The 20,448-nt window shown below is 57.8% G+C and overlaps 2 protein-coding genes across 6 annotated transcripts in view; one reads left to right on the forward strand and one right to left on the reverse strand.

The window, feature by feature from the left end:
* Positions 1-1,076, forward strand: part of Txndc11 (thioredoxin domain containing 11) — a 59,858-nt gene extending 58,782 nt beyond the window's left edge. For 2 of the 4 annotated variants that reach the window (XM_047532875.1, XM_047532876.1), the window contains one exon: positions 338-1,076. In XM_047532875.1, the coding sequence (XP_047388831.1) occupies positions 338-959 (622 nt within the window). In that variant the 3' untranslated portion in view covers positions 960-1,076. The remainder of the gene's footprint in view (positions 1-337) is intronic. The other 2 variants (XM_047532877.1, XM_047532878.1) reach the window with 1 other exon arrangement.
* On the reverse strand, positions 1,002-9,807 carry Snn (stannin). 2 transcript variants are annotated; one of them, XM_047532879.1, is made up of 3 exons: positions 9,669-9,807; positions 3,650-3,922; positions 1,002-1,314 (listed from the first exon to the last, which is right to left on the reverse strand). In XM_047532879.1, exons 2-3 carry the CDS (start codon positions 3,833-3,835, stop codon positions 1,219-1,221), a joined length of 282 nt encoding a protein of 93 aa, XP_047388835.1. In that variant the 5' UTR covers positions 3,836-3,922; positions 9,669-9,807; the 3' UTR covers positions 1,002-1,218. The 2 variants fall into 2 exon arrangements, with proteins under 2 accessions (XP_047388835.1, XP_047388836.1); XM_047532880.1 differs by having other exon boundaries at positions 1,002-3,922.
* Positions 9,808-20,448: the final 10,641 nt, after the last annotated feature.

Below are 20,448 nucleotides of genomic sequence, written 5' to 3' on the forward strand. Positions count from 1 at the left end.
CACATGGTCACTGGGCCTCACAGAGCACACAGTGGCCCCCATGCTGCAAGCTGCTGGTGCCCTGTGTCACTGGCTTTAGGCTTGAATCTGGGAGCACTTGTCTTTCTGGAAGGCTGTGCACAGAAGCCGAGCTCTCTCCTCGGGAACAGACACAGTGCAGGCGTCACAGGCAGCCTCCGCTCTAGGGAACTGCCTGCTCATGCTTGTCTTCCTTCAGTAAGTAAAACCCTCAGGCTGCCTTGCTTGGTAAGAACAGCTGCCCGACCTCCATAGCAGCTGTTGTGGACCATCCTGTTGGCCTGTGTCTGATCCTTGACTCCTCTCCCTCTCTCTCCAGAAAGGACCTAAGTGTGAAATACCCCGAAGACCTCCCCATCACCCTTCCGAACCTGCTGAGGTTCATCCTGCACCACTCGGACCCTGCCTCCACCCCCCGGAACTCCGCCAGGCCTCCTCCGGAAGAGTGTCTTCAGAGCGAGGCCGTCCTGCAGCAGGGGCACATCTCCCACCTGGAGAGGGAGATCCAGAAACTGAGAGCAGAGATAAGCAGCCTTCACCGAGCACAGGCACAGGTGGAGGGCCAGCTCTCCAGTGCCCGCAGGGATGAGCGCCGGCTGCTGCGGCAGCAGCAGACCCTGGAGAAGCAGCACGGCCTGCTCCAGCGGCACAGCGAGCAGCTGCAGGCCCTATATGCACAGAAGGCCCGCGAGCTGGAGGCGCTGGCCGACGCCTCGGAGACCCTCCTTACTGAGAACGCGTGGCTCAAGATCCTGGTGGCCACCATGGAGAGGAAACTGGAGGGCCAGGACCGGGCTGAGGACCCAGCCCCTCGGACAGAGGCGCGTCCTGAGCACTCTGAGCCCACAGGTGCCCCCCGGTTACCTGGCAGTGCCCCTCCACCTTCCAATGTCAGTTCCACACTGGCACCTGAGAGGAAGAGTGAGAACAGGACAGACTAACTTTCAAAATGACATGAAGGAATCAGAGGTGAAAACTGTACATTGGGAATATATTTATGCAAATTTTATTGAAATTTATTGTAAATAAAGATTTTCTCAGTGGTCTAGAAAATCAGCGTGAATGTCATTCAGCTTTTATTGAACAGGGATGACATCCCTTCCACTTATTGCACAAACTTGGTAGCTTCGAGAGAAAACAGTAGCACAGTCCATTTGAACATCTGTCTGCAAAATCGGTCCATATTTCCGTGGCTTAGTGTCAGAGCGTCCCTCCCACTGCCCTACAGCTGCTTCTGCCATGACCTGGGGGGGGTTGATTCTTGACTGGTCTCGGAAGACTGGAACAACAGTTGGGCTATTGACAAAGAATTCAAGAGAGGGCATAACTTACTAAGCCATTTGAGTGTGTGGCTCTGGTATCTACGCTAAAAAAAGTAGCCATTGATGATGGGAACAGGGACAGCCATTATGTGTTCCCAGTTCCTCAGACATTGTCATGTTCCTCCCAAAGACCCCCACCAGCACCCCACCCGGCCTATCCCTCACCCAGCACTGCTACCTGCTGATGGGCCGACTCAAGGTCTACAGATGTCCCTGGCTACTGGAGGGGGCAAGAGAACCTCCAAAGTGAAACTGATGAGAAAGCAGCGTTAATCATCTCGAAACAAACCACAGCTGCACCGTGAGAACTGCAGGGGCAGGGAGAGCGAGGTCGGCTAGGGGGCGGGGCCAGAGGCTGAAGGTGTGGCTCCTGCCACTCACAGAGCTGAAGGGCCTGGGTAGCAGGAGCAAGCCTGGAGATCTGAAAGGGAGAGGGTGGACCCAACACCCCAGCTTCACCCAGCTGCCCAGAGCAGACCTGCCCTGGTCCTCCGTGGGCACCTTTGGGCCTTCTGTCCTCCCCTTGGGGTCTGGCTGCCGTGGCTGGGTTGCTGCTCCCAGCTCAGCCCCACCTGCCCACCTCTGCTTATGGCCAGCTGTCCTTCCACCACCTCTTCCCAGCTGTGCCACCCTGTCAGGGCCAAGGGCATTTCCTGTACCGCTCTCCTGCAGCACGGAAGGTCTTGTCAGCCACCCCCTCCCCACCCTAGGCTGCTGCTTTATGTCTGAACCCCAATTTAGGTGTATGCTGCTAAAAAGAAGGCTCCCTACTGCCCCCCCACACCCCAGGGCTCTAGAAAAGGGATTAGCTGGACAAAAGAATCGCCCCAGCATGGCCAGGAGACCGAGCTCTGTGCCTCCCACCATGCTGCTTGCAGGCGGCTCAAGTGCGTAGGGCGGCACTCGGAAGTTAAGCCAGGGCCAGCCTCTGGTTGGTGACCCAGGATGACAAGTTGCATTTTAGTGATGGTGTAGAATGTGCTTACAGTGGTCGGATTAAAAACCTAAGCGAGCTCACAAGGGACACCTTGAGATACAGGCTGGCTCCACTGAAAGCCACCAACTCATCCATGAGAACCAATTCCTGAACTTCAAATTCACTCCCTCTCCCTGTGCGAAGCACGTGCTGGCAGGTAGCACTGCATGTAGGGCCTTTGAAGAGATCAGGGGACTTGAGACAGAGGCCACTAAGGAAAGTGAAATCCAATACCCAGCAGGTGGGCGGTCATCAGAGAGGAAAGGAAGCTAACCTGTGAAAAGGGAAAGCGTGGGGGGGGGGCAAGCCTCCGCCTCCTCCCTCCAGTGCAGGAGATATTAAACACAAAACCAAAACCCTTCTCCTGGGCCAACTGGGTTTCTGCTGACAGAAGCAGCCAGAGCACTGGCATTTCTCTGAGGCTCAGTGACTTCAGCAAAGCTGTGACAAGGGGAGTACTCAGCATACCCAGGACCAGAGAGGCAAGATACTGCTCTGCTACCAAGGCGCCTGGCAGCCCTCGGGACGCGCGCCCTGACTCGTCCCTCACTGGCTCCCAAGCAGGAACGTAGCTTCCTTGCAATACGCCATCAACAGGCACTGCTACTTAATAGCTGGATCTACCTGGAGAAAAGAGGGAGGGGTGTGGCTCTTCATCCACTACCAACCAGACAGATGTCACCAAGCACCCAGACTGGTCAGCCAGAGACTTCCAGCTGGCGTCTCACTGCTTTTACTTACAAGCAGGTAGACATCAGAGACTCCTGCCAAGTCGACCCCAGGCCTTACACGTCTAAGACCCCCGTGGTCTTGCCTCTGCTCATCGTGAGTGGCCATAATCAACCAGTCCCATGTGCTCGATATGGTATTTTTAAAATTCAGCAAAAAAGGCTTTAAGCACGTGCTTCTGGGGCCTATGTACAGTTCACAGGTTTTGTTAGTTCACGCGTTACAGTAGTAGCTCTGTCGAAAACAGGCTCAGCCAAACATTCAAGTAACAAAAGCGCCATGGGGCCGCAGCCCCAGCAAGGACAGGCCTGCCCACTGCCTGCAATGGGCAGCCCCGCCAGGAGGCCAAGGGGAAGCCCAGGACAGCCAGGACCCTGGAGTCAGTGCATGCGATGACGAAGCCCGCCGAGGCCATGCCAGCAAGCGTCAACCCTTCCTCTCAGACAGCAGCATGTCTGTGGTTCTGCCCCTCCCGGCGCTGCTCGGCTGGCTGCAGACAGGACAGGAAGCCTCGCGGCCCAGATCAGCCGTGCACTTCTGGGCCGCTGGGGGTCATCAGCTTGGCCTTCCTCTCCACGCATGGTCCCTTGGCCGAATACTGCACCAGCAGGAAGGGCTCCTTGGTCTCGCCATCGCCCACGATGCTCTCCTCATCCTCCGACTGGCTGATGCGCTGTAGCCGCAGGTAGCACCAGCAGCCCAGGATCAAGGCCCCCAGGGCGGCGATGGCAATGAGGATGACGATGACCGTGACCACGCCCGTGGTGGGGCTGTGGTCCATGATAGACATGGTCAGTGCTCCTGGGGCCTCCTCGGCAGGAAGCTCTTGGGAGCGGCCGGCTCAGTGAGGCTGGAACTCCAGCTGGACACGGGAGTCCTGAAAGACAGAGCGAGATGAGGCTACACCAGCGCCTCGTGGGGACCACTGCAGTCGGAGCTCCAGCTGGCAGCTGCAGAGGCTCTAATTTTGTTTTTCAATTTTTAATATTTTCAGACTGGGTCTTGCTATGTTGCCCAGGCTGGTCTCGAACTCCTGGACACAAGCGATCCTCCTGTCAGGCCCCGACCCCCGAGTGCTGGGGCCGCGGTGCACCACGAGCCCAGGGGTCTTCAGCCTGACGCCGGCTCTCATCCAGGCGGGAACACATAACTGGCTTCGCCATCTCCGTTCAGAGGCCCACCCCAGCCTGCGCCTGTCAAGTGTCCACACCTAACTAACTGCTTCTGCTACCAGATCAAGCATGTGACTCTGGCTCAGGCCCGGGCCCAAGTCCTGGAGGGGAGGGGGACAGAGGACGCCTCTGAAGCTGTGGCAGGGGCTGCAGGAGGGCCGGACGCCCCTCTGGCTCTTCTGTTAAAGGTGTGCACTCTGGAAGCCAGCACCACCGGTGGCAGTAACTACTAGGGGACTAAGAGGAGCCAGTGGCTTCCTGAAGGATACAGAGGAAGGATCTGAAAACAAGGAAATGACATCTGCCACAGTGGGGAACAGGTGACACACACAAAGCAACCAAGTCCCTCTGGGGCCCCTGTGAGAAGGCACGGCAGACAATGGCTTCTGCCACCAGGGGCTGTGGCTGGCCTGGGAGGATCTGGAACTCTGCAACCTGGAGGGACTGAGGCCAAGTCAGCAGGAAAGAGGGTCCCCAAGACGCAGACGCTCAGGGGAGCTCTGCGGGGCAGGTGTGGGCAGCAGCCCTGTCGGCACGTCCTTCAGTGCCTGGCGCAGGACCCAGGCTGCAAACAGGTCAGTGTTCCAAAATGTTGTCACTACAGACGCAGGTGCCACCTGGGGACACCAGGTGCTCTGAGGCTAAGTTGGGTGGGCAGTCGAGGCGCAGGGATGCCACGCTGTGGGGAATGGAACCAGAAGTGACTCGGACCCACCTAGGATGCTGCGTGGGGGCTGCCTGAAGGCCACAGCAGCTAGATCCACACCCCAGCACCCAAGGGTCAAGCAGGGATTACTGCCCACACCCTCGAGGCCCAGCAGGAGGGCGGCGGCCCTGGAGCTCCGGAGCTATGGCCTTCCTATGCTGGTGGCTGCCATTCCTCTCTGCGGGTCCGCCATCCACCCACGCAGGCCCACGCAGCCACAGGACACAGGACACCACCAAGTCTACGGCGACCTACAGGCCAGCACGATGCATCCCATGGCTGCTTCCTGCTTCCCAGCCGGGCTGCCACCTCACATCTTCGGAGACAGCCTCTGCCCAGGCTGCCCTCTGCCCAGATAGATGCTCTGCTCCCTTAACCTCGTTCAGTGGTCCTCCAGGGCACGTTACCCCATCCTAGGGACATCTGATCGTGCCTGGGGCCATTTTGGGTTTTCATAAACAGGGTGAGGTGGCACTACTGGCAGGGTAGAGGCCAGAGATGCTGCTGGACAGTCCCAGGCACGGGACAGGCTCTACAACTGTGACACAGAGTGACCAAGGGAGGCAGAGAGCAACTCTGACCTAGTTAATGCCAGCTCCTGCAAGGGCACCCTCCCCAGAGCGCTGGCTTGGCCTCCTCTGCAAGCCTGGCTTCCTGGTCAGCACCCTGCACCCCGGCCCTGCCTGAGCGCTCAGCCACCGGCCTCTGCCCTCACGACCACCTGTCCTCTCCGGCCCCGGGAGTGGGCCTGCACCTGCCCTGCCTCCACCTCCTCTCCTGAGCCTCGGGCTGCAGGCCCTGCTGGGACAGCCCCCTCCAGCATGGGCCTCTGGGCAGGAAGGCAAGTCAGTATCAATTCGGAAGGGGAAGTGTGTTTGGGGACTGGGTGGCTCAGGGGTAGGAGGTGGGAGATCCAACAATGGTACCAGGATTGAGGGGGGAGCCCAAGAGACCCCCACGAGGCCAGGGACACCAGCAGTCCCGGGAATAATAAAGAAACTGAGGCACAGGCAGCCCCAGCTCACAGGAACCCGCTGAGAAGAGAGGTGGGCCCCCCGGGCCTGGAGACGGGCAGAGTCAGGTATGGGCCTCTTACTCCGCCCATTCCCAAGCACAGACCCGTGACCAAGCCACTGTCCCACCTGCCTGTGGCCCCGGGCCCTCCCTGAATGTGCTGGTTCCTTCTCACTCAGCAAGTGTTTCCTGAGAACTGATCTAAAAATTCTGATCACAGCACCCCCCGCTCAGACCCTCCCAGGCCTCAGAAGAGACTCCGACCCCCTGCCTGTTCTCACTGTCCTGTGGCTGCTCCCTCCTCAGAAGGCACCTGAGGGCCGCTGCCCAGGCCGTCCTGGCTCCAGCAACCCTCTCCTGTGTCGCTGCCTGTCCTAGAGTCTCTGCTGCCTGCAACGCTCTGGGGTCAGGGTATCTCCATGGCTGCCGTCTTGCTCCCCACGGACGCCAAGTCTGCAACAGGAGGCCACTGCCCGCAGCTGCATCTCTGCCCTACCACCAGCACACAGTAGGTGCTCAGTAAAGTAGCTTAGTGTTCCAAGCCTGGGGACAGTGAGAAGTTCAAGGACATCCTACCCTCAAAGGCAGCAGTCAGGGAAGCCCAGCTGAGCCAGCTTCCCAGCCCGAGGCCACCCCCAGGACCCTGTGCACAGGTCCCTGTGCCCACCCCAGCAGCCTGTGAGGAAGGACAGGCTACAGCTGAGTGGGGTGAAAGCAAGGTGTGTCCGTGGATTCCCAAAGGACTCCGCCCATGCATGCTGGGGCAACAAGAGGAGGTGGTGGCCGAGTGGTCGAGAAGCACAGCCCAGAGGAAGCCCAACATGCCAGGGCAGCTGGGCCCTGTGAGCCCACTTTGCCTGGTTGGACCCCAGCCCCGGCTGAACCTGTCCTGGGCCTCCTCAGGCCCCTGAGTGCAGTTGTTTCCTGCAAGCCAGTTGGCCCCTTGGGATCCTGCGAAGCCCACGGGCCAGGGTGGCACAGAGAGGGTCACGGCCTGGGCTGGGGAGATGTCCAGGATGGTACGTGGGAAACCTATCGGAACGATCGTCACACCTCCCACACAGGCATCTGGTCCCCAAGCCCCCCGGCTGACTGCTCACCATCAGCATGCCCCCTTTGCAGACGAGGAAACCGAGGTGCAGAGCATTTGAGTGGACTGTCAGGAGTGATGCACTGGAAATCAGGATGTGAACCCCAAGAACAAAGGGAGAGTCATTCATGCGAAGAGGGCCAGAGCAGGGCAGGGCCAGCCCGCGGCGGAGATCTGACGCCCAGGAGCACCCCCTTGTTGGCTCCCTGGGTCAAGGCAAAAGGCACCGGAAGCCCAGGGCCAGCGGGCTCCCCAGCCAGCCTACATCGTGCCCTGAACTCTTGGAAAAGTCCAGGCTCTCCAGTCTGCAGACTTCTCTGCCCCCCAATCACCCTCAAAGGAGGGTGATGCACAGGACCATGCTGTGTCCCCTAGCAGAGGTCACGAGTCCCATGGAACAACAAATTCCAGGTGAGCACTGGCCAGCACCAGCCCTCGTCAACTAGGCTGCAGAGGTGCTAAAACTGTTGTGCCCAGTTTGCCAAGGCCCTGAGGGAGCAGGGCAGACCCCAAGGGGTTCAGAAGAACAGTCCCTGCCCCATCGCCAGTGGGCACAGGGCGCGGGTCTCCTTCATGGGCCCTGGCTTCTCCTGACTCGTGCCCAGTGTGAGGAGAGGACCACAGTCACCCAGCCTCTTCATGGCAGCCAAAACCAGCCTTTGCCCTGGTGAGCAGGCCTCCGTGGCTGCTCCCACCCGCTCGAGCACGCTGCTGCTAATGGCCTCAGTTTCTCAGTGCGTAAAATGGGAACGAGTCCCTGACCCCACCCCCAGGAACTGAAGGGCAATAGTCTGGCCCAGGCCCAGTGACACCAGTATCCCATTCCCCAGGGACACACTGCCGCTTTCTTCTCGCTTCACTGCGCACATCACAAGGCTGCTGAGCCTGGCTGAGCACAGATAGCACCCCACGTCAGCAGCCCCCACCGCTTCCAGGCCCCAGCCAGGCCCCAGGGACTCACGCTGCAACCCCAAGGTGGAGCACGTCCCTCTCCCTCAACAGAGCCACCTGCCAAGGGCACTGACAGACCAGGCCCTGCCTTTTAGGGGACCCCGGCTCACCAACGAGAAGCACTTCCTGCCCTGGGTTCTGATAGGGAAAGAGGACTGCAGACAGGGACTGGATGTCTGCTGTGCCAGGCCCCAAAGGCCCTGGGACGCAAGGCACTTCATACAAGGCCCCTGCCCTCCACGAGCCTGACCAAGAACAGCAGGGATGTGGACGGGAAGCTAACATTAAGGGGGCAGTGCCCGGCTCTGTGGCTGCGGTCAGCTCGCCCTCCGCCTCCTCCTCCAGAAGAGGAGGTCCTGCCCAGGTTCCCCATGGCAGAGAGGGCGCAGGAGCCAGGGCCCTGGCGCTGCCCCAAGGTCAGCTGGGGTCTCCTGTGGTCCAGAGCTGAGGCTCCTGCTCCCACACCATTCTCACCCACTGGTCATTCCCACAGGCTGTCCTAGGGTCAGCCTGTTCAGTCAAATGACTTTGGAAATAGTGGTTGCTACAAAAGTTGATAGTGGCTATTATGTGTCAAACTCTAAACTGAGCACCTTTTGCAGATGTCTCCAAAATTTTTGCTTCAGAACAACCCTAAAGTTGAGTTGTTGCTCTTTCCACTAGACAGATAAAAAATCTGCAGCTCAGAGAAGTTAAGTCAATTGCCCAAGGTCACACAGCTCAAACCTAGGTAGTCTAGATCTGGAACTCTGGATTTCTGAACTTCCTGAATGTCTGACTCTAAAGTATCATATTCCTCTCCACCACCTTCTCTCCCTGATGCTTTGAGGGGTCGAGGACAGGTGAATCCAGTCTGGCCCCCATGAGAGCAGGCTGGGTGACCTGTGCTGAAGACTCCAGGCTGGACGGGACTCAGTGATGACAAGCGCCCCAGCAGCTCCCTCGTGCTGAGCGCGGGCGGCGTGCAGGCGCGGTGCCAGGCGCGCTCCACGCACCCTCTCATTTAACCCTGCCAGGCGACGCCCGCGTCCCCCTCACTCTGTGGAGAGGCGAGGCAAGGCAGGGCTGGGGGCAGCAGGGGCTCGGCCAGGGGGCGGCAGCTGGGGAGGAAACGACCCTAAGGAAACGCTCTAAGGAGTCAGCCTCCTTAGAGGTGGGGCCGGGGGACCACGAGACCCAGGCGAGCCCACGCCGCGCACTCACTGCCGACGGAACCGGCGCCTAACACTGCGGCTCGGCCTCAGTTTCCTCACCCACGAAATGGACTCCAGACGCCGCCTGGACGCCCACCCCTCCGAGCCCTGCTGACCACGCTGGGGACAGCAGGACCCCCGCCCCTCCCGGAATTTTGGGAAATCCCGAAGCGTCCCGGAGAGCCTGGCGGCGGGCCGCGGTGGGGCACTCGCGCCGGCGGGGGAGGGGGACACGGTCCCCGCGCAGCCTCCGCCCCCAGCCGCCTCCTTTGTCCGGATCTCGCCGCAGCGCAGCGGACAAAGAGCCCCGGCCCGCGGGCGCGGCCCCCCGAACAGACCCTCCCCCGAAGCCGCGCCCCCGCGGGCCGCCCCTCCCCCGCCGCAGAGACCCAGGCCCAGGCACTGCCGCCTCGCGCGCCCCCGCGCCGTCCGGGGCCGCCCCTGCCCCTGCCGCCAGGGCGCGCCGACACGCGCCCGGCCCGCCCGGCCCTGCTCACCATGGCGCAGCCCGCAGCCCGGCCCGATCGCCCCGCAGCAGCCCCGCCGGCCCGGCTCCGCCCGCCCGCCAGCCCGGTCCGGCCGCGGCGCACCGTCGGGACGCAGGAGCCCAGCTCTGCGGCGGGCGGGACGCTCCCGGCCCCGCCCCGGCTGGGGGCAGGACCTCCGGGAGGCCAATGGGGAGCCGCGCCGGGACGGCGGGGCGGGGCGGGCCGGGGCGGAGTCACGTGCGCCGGGGGCCGGGGGCCGGGGCGGCCCGAGGGCGGGGCTGCGCGCAGCTGGCGGGGCGGGGGGGCGGGCTGGGTTTCCGCGCGCTGATTGGGCGCCGGTGGGTGCGGGGCCCGCGCCAGAAGCCCTCCCTCCGCAGGTCTCACCCCCACGCTGCGAGCAGCTCGGTTCCCGCCTGAAAGCAGGGAAACTGAGGCGTCGGGCCCGCGAGACCCGCACTCCGCCTGGAAGCTGGAGCGGAGCACTCTGGCCGGAGCGCACGGAGGCGTGACACCGGGTCGGTGCCCCAGCGCGGGAAGAGCGCGGGACCCTTCGCTCCTTCGCCAGTGCCTCCCTTCGTTGTCCACTCCTCACGTAGCGAACTCCAACAGTGCCTCCGGCCCCGGTCGCTGCCAGTCAGCCACGAACCCGACGAATGGGGTCTCCGCGCTCGGAGCTCTTTCTCATTATGCAGCAGACGTGGGGAATTTGCAGCCCTTAACCACTAATAATCGTGGCTTCAGGTTTTTTGTTTTTGTTTTTTTGGTGTGTGTGGGTGTGGGTGTTTTAGGAGGTTACCGGGGATTGAACCCAGGTGCGCTTTATCGCTGAGTCACATCCCTTTTTATTTTTTGAGACAGGGTCTCGTTAAGTTGCTAAGGCTGGCTTTGAACTCACCATCCTCCCTCCATCCTCCCAAGCTGCTGGGATTACAGGCGTGAGCCTGTGCGCCCGGCAAATCTTGGGTTTTTTAAAAAAAAAACTAATACCCCCGTGGGCATTCCCCCCCCCACACACACTAAGTGCCATGCCCTGTATTAATTGGTCAACACATTTTATCAAAAAAACTTAAAAAAAAATAATAATAATAATCCCATTTTACAGATGAGGAACCCAAGGTCTTAAAGAGTTCAAGTACCCCTAGCTGCTCCTGGTAGAGGCAGGATTTTAGGCGGTCCTGTCCGCCTGGGACACAGAGGCCCTGTTAATCAGTGACCACCACTGGGCCACTCCAGAAAGCCATTGGGCTAGAGGACACCCGCCAATGGCCAACTGGAGTCCACAGATGGGTGAAGGTGGAGCCTCAGGGCCTCTGTCAGGTCCAGGGTACTTGGGAAGACAGGAGGGGGTGGGTGGAACTGGGACCTCTTCTGGGAGCTGGGGGGATTGTTGCCTGGAAACCTTCCCCAGCCTGGAGCAGAACCTCTGGAAGAAGGTGGAGTGTGAGCTCTCTCCTTCCTCTCCAGCCTTGGGGGGCCGAGGTGACTGCCCCCAGCTGTTTCCCACCTCCTGACTTTCCTCCAACTGGAACATTCTTTCATTCCTGCCTTCAGATTTCATCTTACATGCCCCTCGCTCAGGGGAGTCCTCACTGACCCCCACCCGAGTCCTCCCCTTTGTTATTCCCTCTGGACCACCATGAAATCGTGCATTTTCCAGGATGTGCTACCAACTTTTGGTCTGCCTAACCCATCTGATCTTTCCATCCACTGCTGAGTCTACAGTGGGTGCTAAATAAATGCTGAATGATCAGAGGGCAGTTCTCCAGGCCAGCCTAGCTGCGCCCCAGCCAGGAAGGACAGGCCCAGGAGGTGAGCTGGGGATTGCGCAAGAAAGGCAGAGGGAAGCCTGGCCTGAGGCCAGAGCCAGGCCCGAATCTGCCTGTGGGCCACACCTGGGAACATGGAGTGGGAAGAAACAGGTTCTCCCCACAAAGCCAGGTCCAGTGGCCTCTGTGGTCCCAACCTCAAGTCGGCCTCACCTCATTAGCAGTCAGGGCTGGGAGAGGCAGGCTCAGAACTCCAGAGCCGGAGCTGGCAACATGATGACAGGGGAGGCAGGGACACTTTGAGAAAAGATTCTGGGGGGAAACAATGAAAGACCTGCGGCGTGGCACAGAAGTGAGAGTCAGACTGCCCAGCCAGGCCAGCCTTCCTGCTGGGTAGCTTTGGAAGAGCAGCCTAACCTCTCTGGGCCTCACATTTTTCATCTGAAAAACAGGGAGGACAGCGAGGTCAACTTCACAGGGGCGAGAGCACATCAAGGACTCAGCAACCTCAGCCACTCGCTCTTCATGTTAGTAACAGGGTCTGGCAGGTTTGGGGCGAATGCAAGCTCCCCCATGTAAATCTTGGGCAAGTACCGCACCTCTCTGAGCCTCAGGCACCCCGTCTTCACAACCTACCTCTGGGCCCACCTGGATCCAGCCATGATCCCGGCCAGGACGCTCCCATAGTGTGACAGCACAGTAGACGACAATACAAACAGTTGCCAACGCTTACACAGACGTCACCGTGCGCTGGCCCCTGTTCCACACTCCACGGGTGCCTGCGCTCATTTTAAACCCCACCTGCAGATGAGGGCATGTGGGTGCCTCGCACAGGAGTCACCGGTGGCCCCGTCTAGGTGTGGAGGGCCTGAGGTTGTTTCTCAAGAGCTCCCAGGTGGTGCTGATGGTGTGGGGATCGCCCTGAGCAGTACGTCACCTGCAGAGGGCCACAAAGGCAGTGGGCACCATGCCTGCAGCCAGACCCCCAGAGTGGCCCACGGGGTTCTGCTCTTACCAAGACCCTCCGCCTGCCCAGCCCCACCTCTCCCCCAGAGAGGCAGGAAGCAAAGCTCCCCTCCCCCAGGCCCGTGTCCCTGGAGGGAGGTGTAGGGGCCACCTCCCTCCATGGTGACATCTGGGCCAGCGTCCCCTGGGGCCTCCCTGTTGGATGGGCTGGAGGTTCTCAGATGTTCCTTAGCCAGCAAGATAATTAAGGGCCGGGGTGAGCTTTCCCAGCGCCCTGGGGCTTGCTGGGGCCCCGCTGGGTCTGCCCTGTGCTAACCTGGCCTTGGGCCCACTTCAGGGGTGGGGGCTGGGGGAAGGCGAGAGGGGCTGTGACAAGGAAGGGGCTTGCTGGCCTGGAGGGTGGAGAGAAGTCAGCCGGCCTGGGGGAGACTCCAGCAGCTGGGCCTCCCTGCTGAGCCCACAGGCGCCAGGCCCTGCGGGTGGACAGGCGTCTGCTCCCAGGACCTCCTCATGAGGGTTCCAGGCCTAAAATCCCCTTGACTTTGGCCACAGGGGAGTTTCCTGAAGGGTGAGATGAAGACCACTGGTGAGATCTGCAGGGCAATGCGAGGCGAGACAGAGAGGGTGTCATCTAGCTCTGAGACACACAGCAATTCTGTGTCAAGGGAGGACACCTTGCTTGCTGCTAACGCGGCTCTAATAGGGCCAAGCCCCATACGCTGAGGGGAGAAAGTTGGCCTCAGACCCAGAATCTTGGGAGTCAGTGCTTGTGAGCTAGAATGTGTGGTTTTCTGTGTATTTATGTTTCAGTTCCCTTCCACGTAGGGCCCGGTTACTGCTTTTCCATTTATGATTAGGGGATGATACCCATTCCTTTTAAAATCGGTGTATTTAGGAAAAAAATAAGTAACTTAAAATAAAGGAAGTAACTATAGAGGTATTGAGGGGAAATGGAAGGAGGGGGCAGTGGCAGATAAATAGCTGACGGGAAAGGAACCAAACGGCAAGTCCCAGCCAGGTGCCCAGTGCTCTCACGCCCTGGCAGAGCCCCTCTGGCCCCGCGTCCACCAGAGAAGCCCATCTAGGTTGTCGTGGTTGAGTGTGGCCTGGGTCAGCTGGGGTCTTCATCCTTGGGGTCTGTGGGGTCAGTGCGATGAGAGCAGGCTGCGGGCCCTGGCAACTGAACTTGGCCTGCGGTTCCCTGCCCCACTCCCACCCTGCAGGGCCCCCACCCCGAGCACATGCGCACCCGCAACAGCAGCGTCTGTCTTCCAGCCTCTGATCATTCCTTCATCCACTCGCCTGGTTATTTGTTCTTTCTGCCAATCTTTACTGAGCCCCGACTATGTGTCAGGCACTGTGCTAGCTGCTGGGGAGACAGCCTTGGGTCTGGCAGGCGAGGCTCAGCCCTCACGGGTTTACGTCCCGGCGGGACAGTGGGTGCGGGAAGGAGGACGAGGTCGATGCATGGCGTGTCCAAGGCAGACGAGCTGGAAAAGGGGGAAAGGAATGGGGAGACGCCGGGAGGACCTCGTGGGGCAGGAGACCAAGTGCCATCTGGCCCTGATGCCGGAGGTGCTCACAGGCCGGAAGAGGCCGACCTGAGTATTTTTATTTCTCTGAGTAATTTTTTGTGAACTTCAGATCCACAGGATTATGGGCGGACTTAAGCTAAACCATGGCGGGTTGTCTTCGTAGCTCCTGCGTGACCTGCTTTATGAAAAGTTTCCAGAGTTATTTGAATCATGTCATTTGCACTGGATGACCATCGATCCAAGCCAAAGCTGGGACCCTGACCTTGACCTGCTCCCACCCTTGAGGTTCCCTGTGCCATCCCCAGGGTCTGCCCGCTTTCCTCTTCTGAATGGTTCTGTAGTCCTCATGCCCTAAAAAGTCTTTTTAGTCCAGTTCCTTTCTACCCACTTTATTTAGAGGATGGATTCGTTTCCTAAGAGACCACCAATGATCACAACCTGGGGGGCTTAAAGCAACTCAAATGTTCTGTGTCAGTTCTGGAGGCTGCAAGTCTGGAGCCCAGGGGGCAGCAGGGCCCTGCTCCCTCTGAGGTCTCCAGGGAAGGATGTGTTCAGGGTCTGTCTCCCAGCTTCTGTGGTCACCAGTCCTTGCCCGATGCTTGGCTGAAGCCACATCACCCCAGCCTCCCAGACTTTCTCCCATGAGCCATCTCCTCTGCTCCGTTCCCTCCCTCTCTTCCTCCCTCGCTTCCTTTTCTTCAATACTGAGGACTGAACCCAGGAACACTATCCCCAAGCCACATCTCCAGCCTTTTTTTTTTTTTTTTTTGTACTGGGGTTTGAACTCAGGGGCACTCGACCACTGAGCCACGTCCCCAGCCCTAGTTTGTATTTTATTTTAAGACAGGGTCTCACTGAGTTGCTTAGGGCCTTGCTTTTGCTGAGGCTGGCTTTGAATTATAGATCCTCCTGCCTCAGCCTCCTGAGTAGCTGAGATTATGGGTGTGTGTCCACGCCCAACCTCACCTGTATTTTCTACTAAGAATTCTGAGGTTCTGCTATTGTCCATAATTGATCATTATTTCCAACATTTAGGTGTCAAAGATATTTACCTGTTCTGCTAAAACTTAAAAATATTGACATTTGACATTTAAGTCCCTAATTTCGAGTTGATTTTTTTTTTATATGGCGTGAGGTAGGGATTGGTTATGTAATCTTGTGAGCTTTGGTCGGTGATAAATGTATTTTGGACAGAGTGGAACAAGATAATCAAGTAGGACTCCTGAGAGTACTAGAAATTGCCCACCAGATTTCGGGTTCTAATTCCGCCCCTCCTGTAGACCACACGTGGAGCCTCTCCTTCATCTCTGTGAGCGCGTCTCACAGACAGGGAATGAGATAGGCAGCACCCTTGCCTGCCACGAGGATCGCGTGAGATGCCGCGTTGTCTGGTACACAGCCTGAGCGCTAGTGCCTGTGGAGTGCTGAGCGTGTGCTGGGGGATGGTAGCCACACCACGCGGGTTATGAACTCATTTGACTTCTGCTGACTCCATGAAATACATGTTATTTCCTGCATTTGTGGATGAGGAAACTGAGTCTCAAGGAGGATGAGGAAGTCCCCATAGGGCACACAGTCAGCACAAGAGGGACTTGAGCTTCAGCAGGCTGGCTGCAGAGTCCTTGTCCTTAAGCACCACACATGAAAGTCACTCGGGTCCCCTGGCTCTATCCACCAGAACCCAGACCCCTGGCACAGGGGCAGTGGGGGCCCAGGATGGCCTCCAAGTAGATACAGAGAGCAGGAAGCGGCAGGGCTGCCTCCTTCCCTTTGACTTCAGAACTGAGAAGAGTCTGGGAGGGAAGGGAGGCTGGGCCTCCTGCCTGGGAATCCATCCAGCCTCCTGCTCCAAAGGCAATTCCTGGGACAGTGGAGATGGATCCCCAGGTTCCCGGAGTGTCCTGCGTAATTCACAGCCACCATTGGGAGTCCTGAGGCCGCTTTGGGGTCAGGCAGGAATTATTCCCAAGGCCCAGTTCGCAGGGCTTTTTATCTACAGCTGGGCCTGAGCACAGAGTCGGGGCTGGGGACTTCCCACCAAGAGGGAACTGCAGGTCTGGCTTGAGCGGCAGGCTTGCCAGGCACCAGACCACCACGGACAGGGGCCTTGAGCTGCACAGCTGCCCAACTCCACCACTTTCTGGCTTTGCCACCTTGAGATACTCAACTACCTTCTCTGAGCCTCAATTTCCTTATTTTAAAATGGGACTAACTACCGTACTTTGCTAAGAGATCTGGAAATAATTTACCTGAGAGTAGTAGTCTGTAGCTGGGCCTGATCACGGGAGCTGCTATCATAACCGTTTTCTCGATCAATGATCCTGTCCCAGGCCCTGCCGGGGATACGGAGATGGTGTGGCCACTCAAGGAATTTCCAGCCACTGGAGGAAACAGATGACCCAAGTGTTACTTTCAAACAAGGCTTCTAGCGAGCCAGTGGGCTAAAGGTGGTTATTTACAACACCGATTCATTAAACGCCTACTGCGCACCCAGCAAGATGCAGTGGTGATCAGCCATGTCCCTGTGTCCATGGCAATTATAGCCTAGTTCAGGGAAAGCTGGAGCCACTGGGCCTTGCTGGGAGGAGAACTTCCAGGGTCAGCCTGCCGCTAGGCTGGGACAAAGGCAGGGACAGGGGACTCACAGGTCTGCCCAGCTCTGCGCCTGGCATGGGTGGGGCAGGAAGGTGAGGCTCCCGTGCACATGCTCCTCCTTTGCCTGTGGTAAGGCCCTGTCCAAGGGACCCAGGTGAGGGTGGAACTCGGGGACTCGCCCAGACCTGAGTTTGGCTTGGGGCGGTCTTAGCCTTGTATTGCTTTAAAACAAACTACCCCAAGGCTTAGCGGTTCAACTGCAAGCATTTATTTCTCTTCGATTCTGTGGGGCAGGAACCCGGGAGCAGCTTACCTGGTGGTTCTGCTCAAGGTTTCCCAGGAGGCTGTGTAAAGGTGTCAACCAGAGCTGCAATCTCAGGACAGCTTGGTGGGACCAGAGGATCCATGTCCAATATGGTGCACCCCGTGGCTGTGGGCCAGAGGCCTCATCTCCTCCCTAGGGGGCCACTCTGCAGGGCTCCTTGAATGTCCTTGAATGAGTGACTTGGTGGCTGGCTTCCCCACGCGGGTGATTCCAGAGTGCAAGAAGAGTGCCTTCCTCCCCCTACTCTTTCTCTATGGTACTGGGGACTGGCCCCCAGGGTGCTCTGCCCCGGACCTCCTCCCCCAGCCTGCCCGACCCCCCCACTGACACTTTTTAATGTCTTTTTTACATTTGAGTCTGGATCTGGCTAAGTTTGGCCTCAAGTGTTTGTTTCTGGTTCTGGGGATCCAGCCCAGGGCCTCCAGCCCCTGACCTTGACCTTTTGATCCTCCCACCTCAGCTTCTCAGGTCGGGAGGAATGCACGCAGGTCCACCACGCCCAGCTTAACCCTCACCTGACATTAAAGTGCATGATTAATGCCTGGACTTGGGGAGCACCTTCACCACGCACCCAAGGCCATGTGCCCCGCCCCAGGGAAGAATGCCTTTCACCACCCAGTCGCAGAAGTCTCCTTCCAGCATCCCCAGCACCCTCTTCTTAGGGGTGAGTCACTGAGCCCAGGGCTCACTCAACAAGCACCACCTTCGTTTTCATTATTATTATTATTTTTTTTTGGTAGTTGCAGATGGACAGCAAACCTTTATTTTATTTGTTTATTTTTATGCAATGCTAAGGATTAAACCCAGTGCCTCACACGTGCCAGGCAAGCACAGTAGAGCCACATCCCTGGCCCTTTTTGTATTTTACTCAGAACCAGGATCTTGCTGAGTTGCTAAGGGCCTTGTCAAGTTGCTGAGGCTGGCTTTGAACTCGCAACCCTCCTGCCTCAGCCTCCCGAGTTGCTGGGATTACAGGTGTGTGCCACCATGCCTGGCTCTCATTTATTCAATTGATATTTTTGAGCACTTACAGTCTGAGCCAGCCTGGTGATAGGCCAGTGGCATCCAGTAGAAATGTGACAAGAGCCACACATTGTCACCAGGCACAGATCAGCATGCCGGTAATCCCAGCAATTCTGGAGACTGAGGTAGGAGGATCACAAGCTCAAGGTCAGCTTCAGCAATTTAGCAAAACTTGGTCTCAAAATAAAAAATAAAAAGGGCTGGGAGTGTAGCTCAGTGGTAAAGCACCCCAGGGCTCAATCCCAGTACCCAAACAAAACAAAACAAAACCCAGAATTTACATTTCCAGGGCCACATTAAAAACATTGAAATGAGAATGGTGAAATTAAGTTTAATAATGTATTTTCTTTATCCCGGTATTCCAAATGCAATATATGGAATCAATATTAAAAATTATTATTATTACTGTTGTTACTGCTGGGAACCCAGCGCCTTGCTTGTGCTAAGTAAGGTACACCCTCCACGTACAAAAACTGGTAATGAGGTATTTTACATTCTTTCTTGTATGGTGTTCGGTGGTTGCCAAAACTAAATGCCACCGACCAGGCGGCTTGAACAACAGCAGCTCATTTCTCACAGTCCTAGAGGCTGAAGTCCGAGGTCAAGGTGTCCGCAGGTTGGTTTTCCCACGGCCCTGTCCTTGGCCTGCAGATGGGCCCCTTCCTGCAGCGTTCTCACCCGTCCCTGTGCACAGGTGTCCCCGCGTCCCCTCTTTTCACAAGGACACCAGTCAGAGTGGATGTGAGGGGGCTCGTCTTAACTTAATCACCACCCTGAGTGAAGGCGCCACCCTGAGGTCCAGGAGCTTAGGGGCTCAGTGTTCCCACATGGCAGGGGCCATGGAAGCCCAGCCTTCAAACCTCACGTGCCTTTTCCTCTTGGGTCCTGCCTCCATTCTGGCCAGCCAGCCCCACTCCGGTGCTTGCTCACACCCCCCACGCGGCCGGTGGTCCCTGTGCTGGACAGCACAAGCTCAGGCTGGTGACGTAGAACGGGACAGACGGCCTCCTGCCCTCGTGGGGCTTCCACTCTCCCCGAGCAGACAGAGGAGACATCTAGAGGTGACACGCACGGTGTGCTGCCTGCATTGGGGGAAAGGCAAGCGGGTGGGCGGGCCGGCGGGCACCGTCTTCCAGAGACACCGTGTGCACACGCGCAGATGCGAGGATTCCACATGTTCCCTGCTTCATCGCTGGGGAACGTGTCTTGGAACTTATTCCCCATCGTTACGCATAGATTTCAGATTTTGATGAATAATTTGAAGCAGATAAAGACACTGTGCTGCTGAGCCCCAGTAACAGACGCTGGCCTTGAGCCCTGGGAGGTGGGTGCGCATTTCCAAAAACAACTCGAATTCATGGGTAGCATTTGGAAACAGGTAGAAGGTAAAAGCTACGAATTTCAGAGAAATGGCAAGTGCTGGATCATGGTACTGCCAAGTCGTTGGGTCTGGAAGGTCTCCTTGTTGAGGTTAACATCACAATAAAAGCTGATTATTCAGCTGGGTGCAGTGGTGCCCAGCTGTCATCCCAGGAACTGGGGAGGCTGAGGCAGGAGGATGGCAAGTTTGAGACCTCAGCAACTTAGGGAGACCCTGTCACTAATAAAAACTAAAAAGGACTGGGGATATAGCTCAGTGGTAAAGCTCCCCTGGATTCAGTTTTCAGTATAAAATGAAAGAAGACTAATATCCAGGCTCACTGTAATGTTATATTAAACTGCAGTAGTGGTATGCTACTTACTATTAATATATAATAATAGACTATATTAGCATAGTTTATTAATGTCTAACAAATATAAATATATGGTAGATCTAAAGATATTTATATATTAAACCTGTATAAATGCAGTAGTATATGTAAGATCACAAAATAGCAAGAAAACAGATAATTGAGAAAAGAGCTAGGCTGGGCAGAGGCGAGTTTCCTCCCTCCGGAATGGAGACTGGGGTCCGCAGTCCCAGGGCGGGTCCAGTTCTGTGCTTAGGAATGAGGCTGGGGCTGGGGTCTGGGGTCAGGGCCCTTGGATCTCGGGTCACTCAGGAGAAGCTGCTGGAAGGGAAATCAGTGCCAGGAACTAAGGTGGAGCCACCTGCCAGCCTCCAGGTGTGTGAGGTGAGAGGGGGACCAGGAGACATTCCTGTGGCACGCCGGTCGCCCTGGGGCCCGGAACCCGTGTCCTGGCCAGCTGCTCCCTCCTGTGAGTGGCTTCTGAAGCCTTTTCTTGCGACTCTGGGGCCACAGTAGTGAGGCAGGACCACAGGAGCGCACACTGGAAGTGCTGGGACACGGCGAGGGAGCAGCACGGGAGGGGGCTGTCGCCATCTCGTGAGCCCTGGGAGCCCCCACAGGCCCTGCGAAGCTCAGGGAGCTTCCTGTCCCAACCAGACGGCCCCAGCCGGGGCCAGCTCCTTAAGGAGCTTTGCTCTGGGCTCTGAGCCACGGTCCCCACCCCGCCCCAGCTCCGTGGGCGCCACCTCTCAGAGTCTCAGTGGTTCCATCCTGAGCCTTGGCCTGAGACTCTGGGGCCAGCTGGGCACTGGCCCGGACTCTGGCTGGGCAGAGCATGCAAGAAATCGG

Source organism: Sciurus carolinensis, chromosome 18, assembly GCF_902686445.1.
Source record: "Sciurus carolinensis chromosome 18, mSciCar1.2, whole genome shotgun sequence".
NCBI lineage: Eukaryota > Metazoa > Chordata > Mammalia > Rodentia > Sciuridae > Sciurus > Sciurus carolinensis.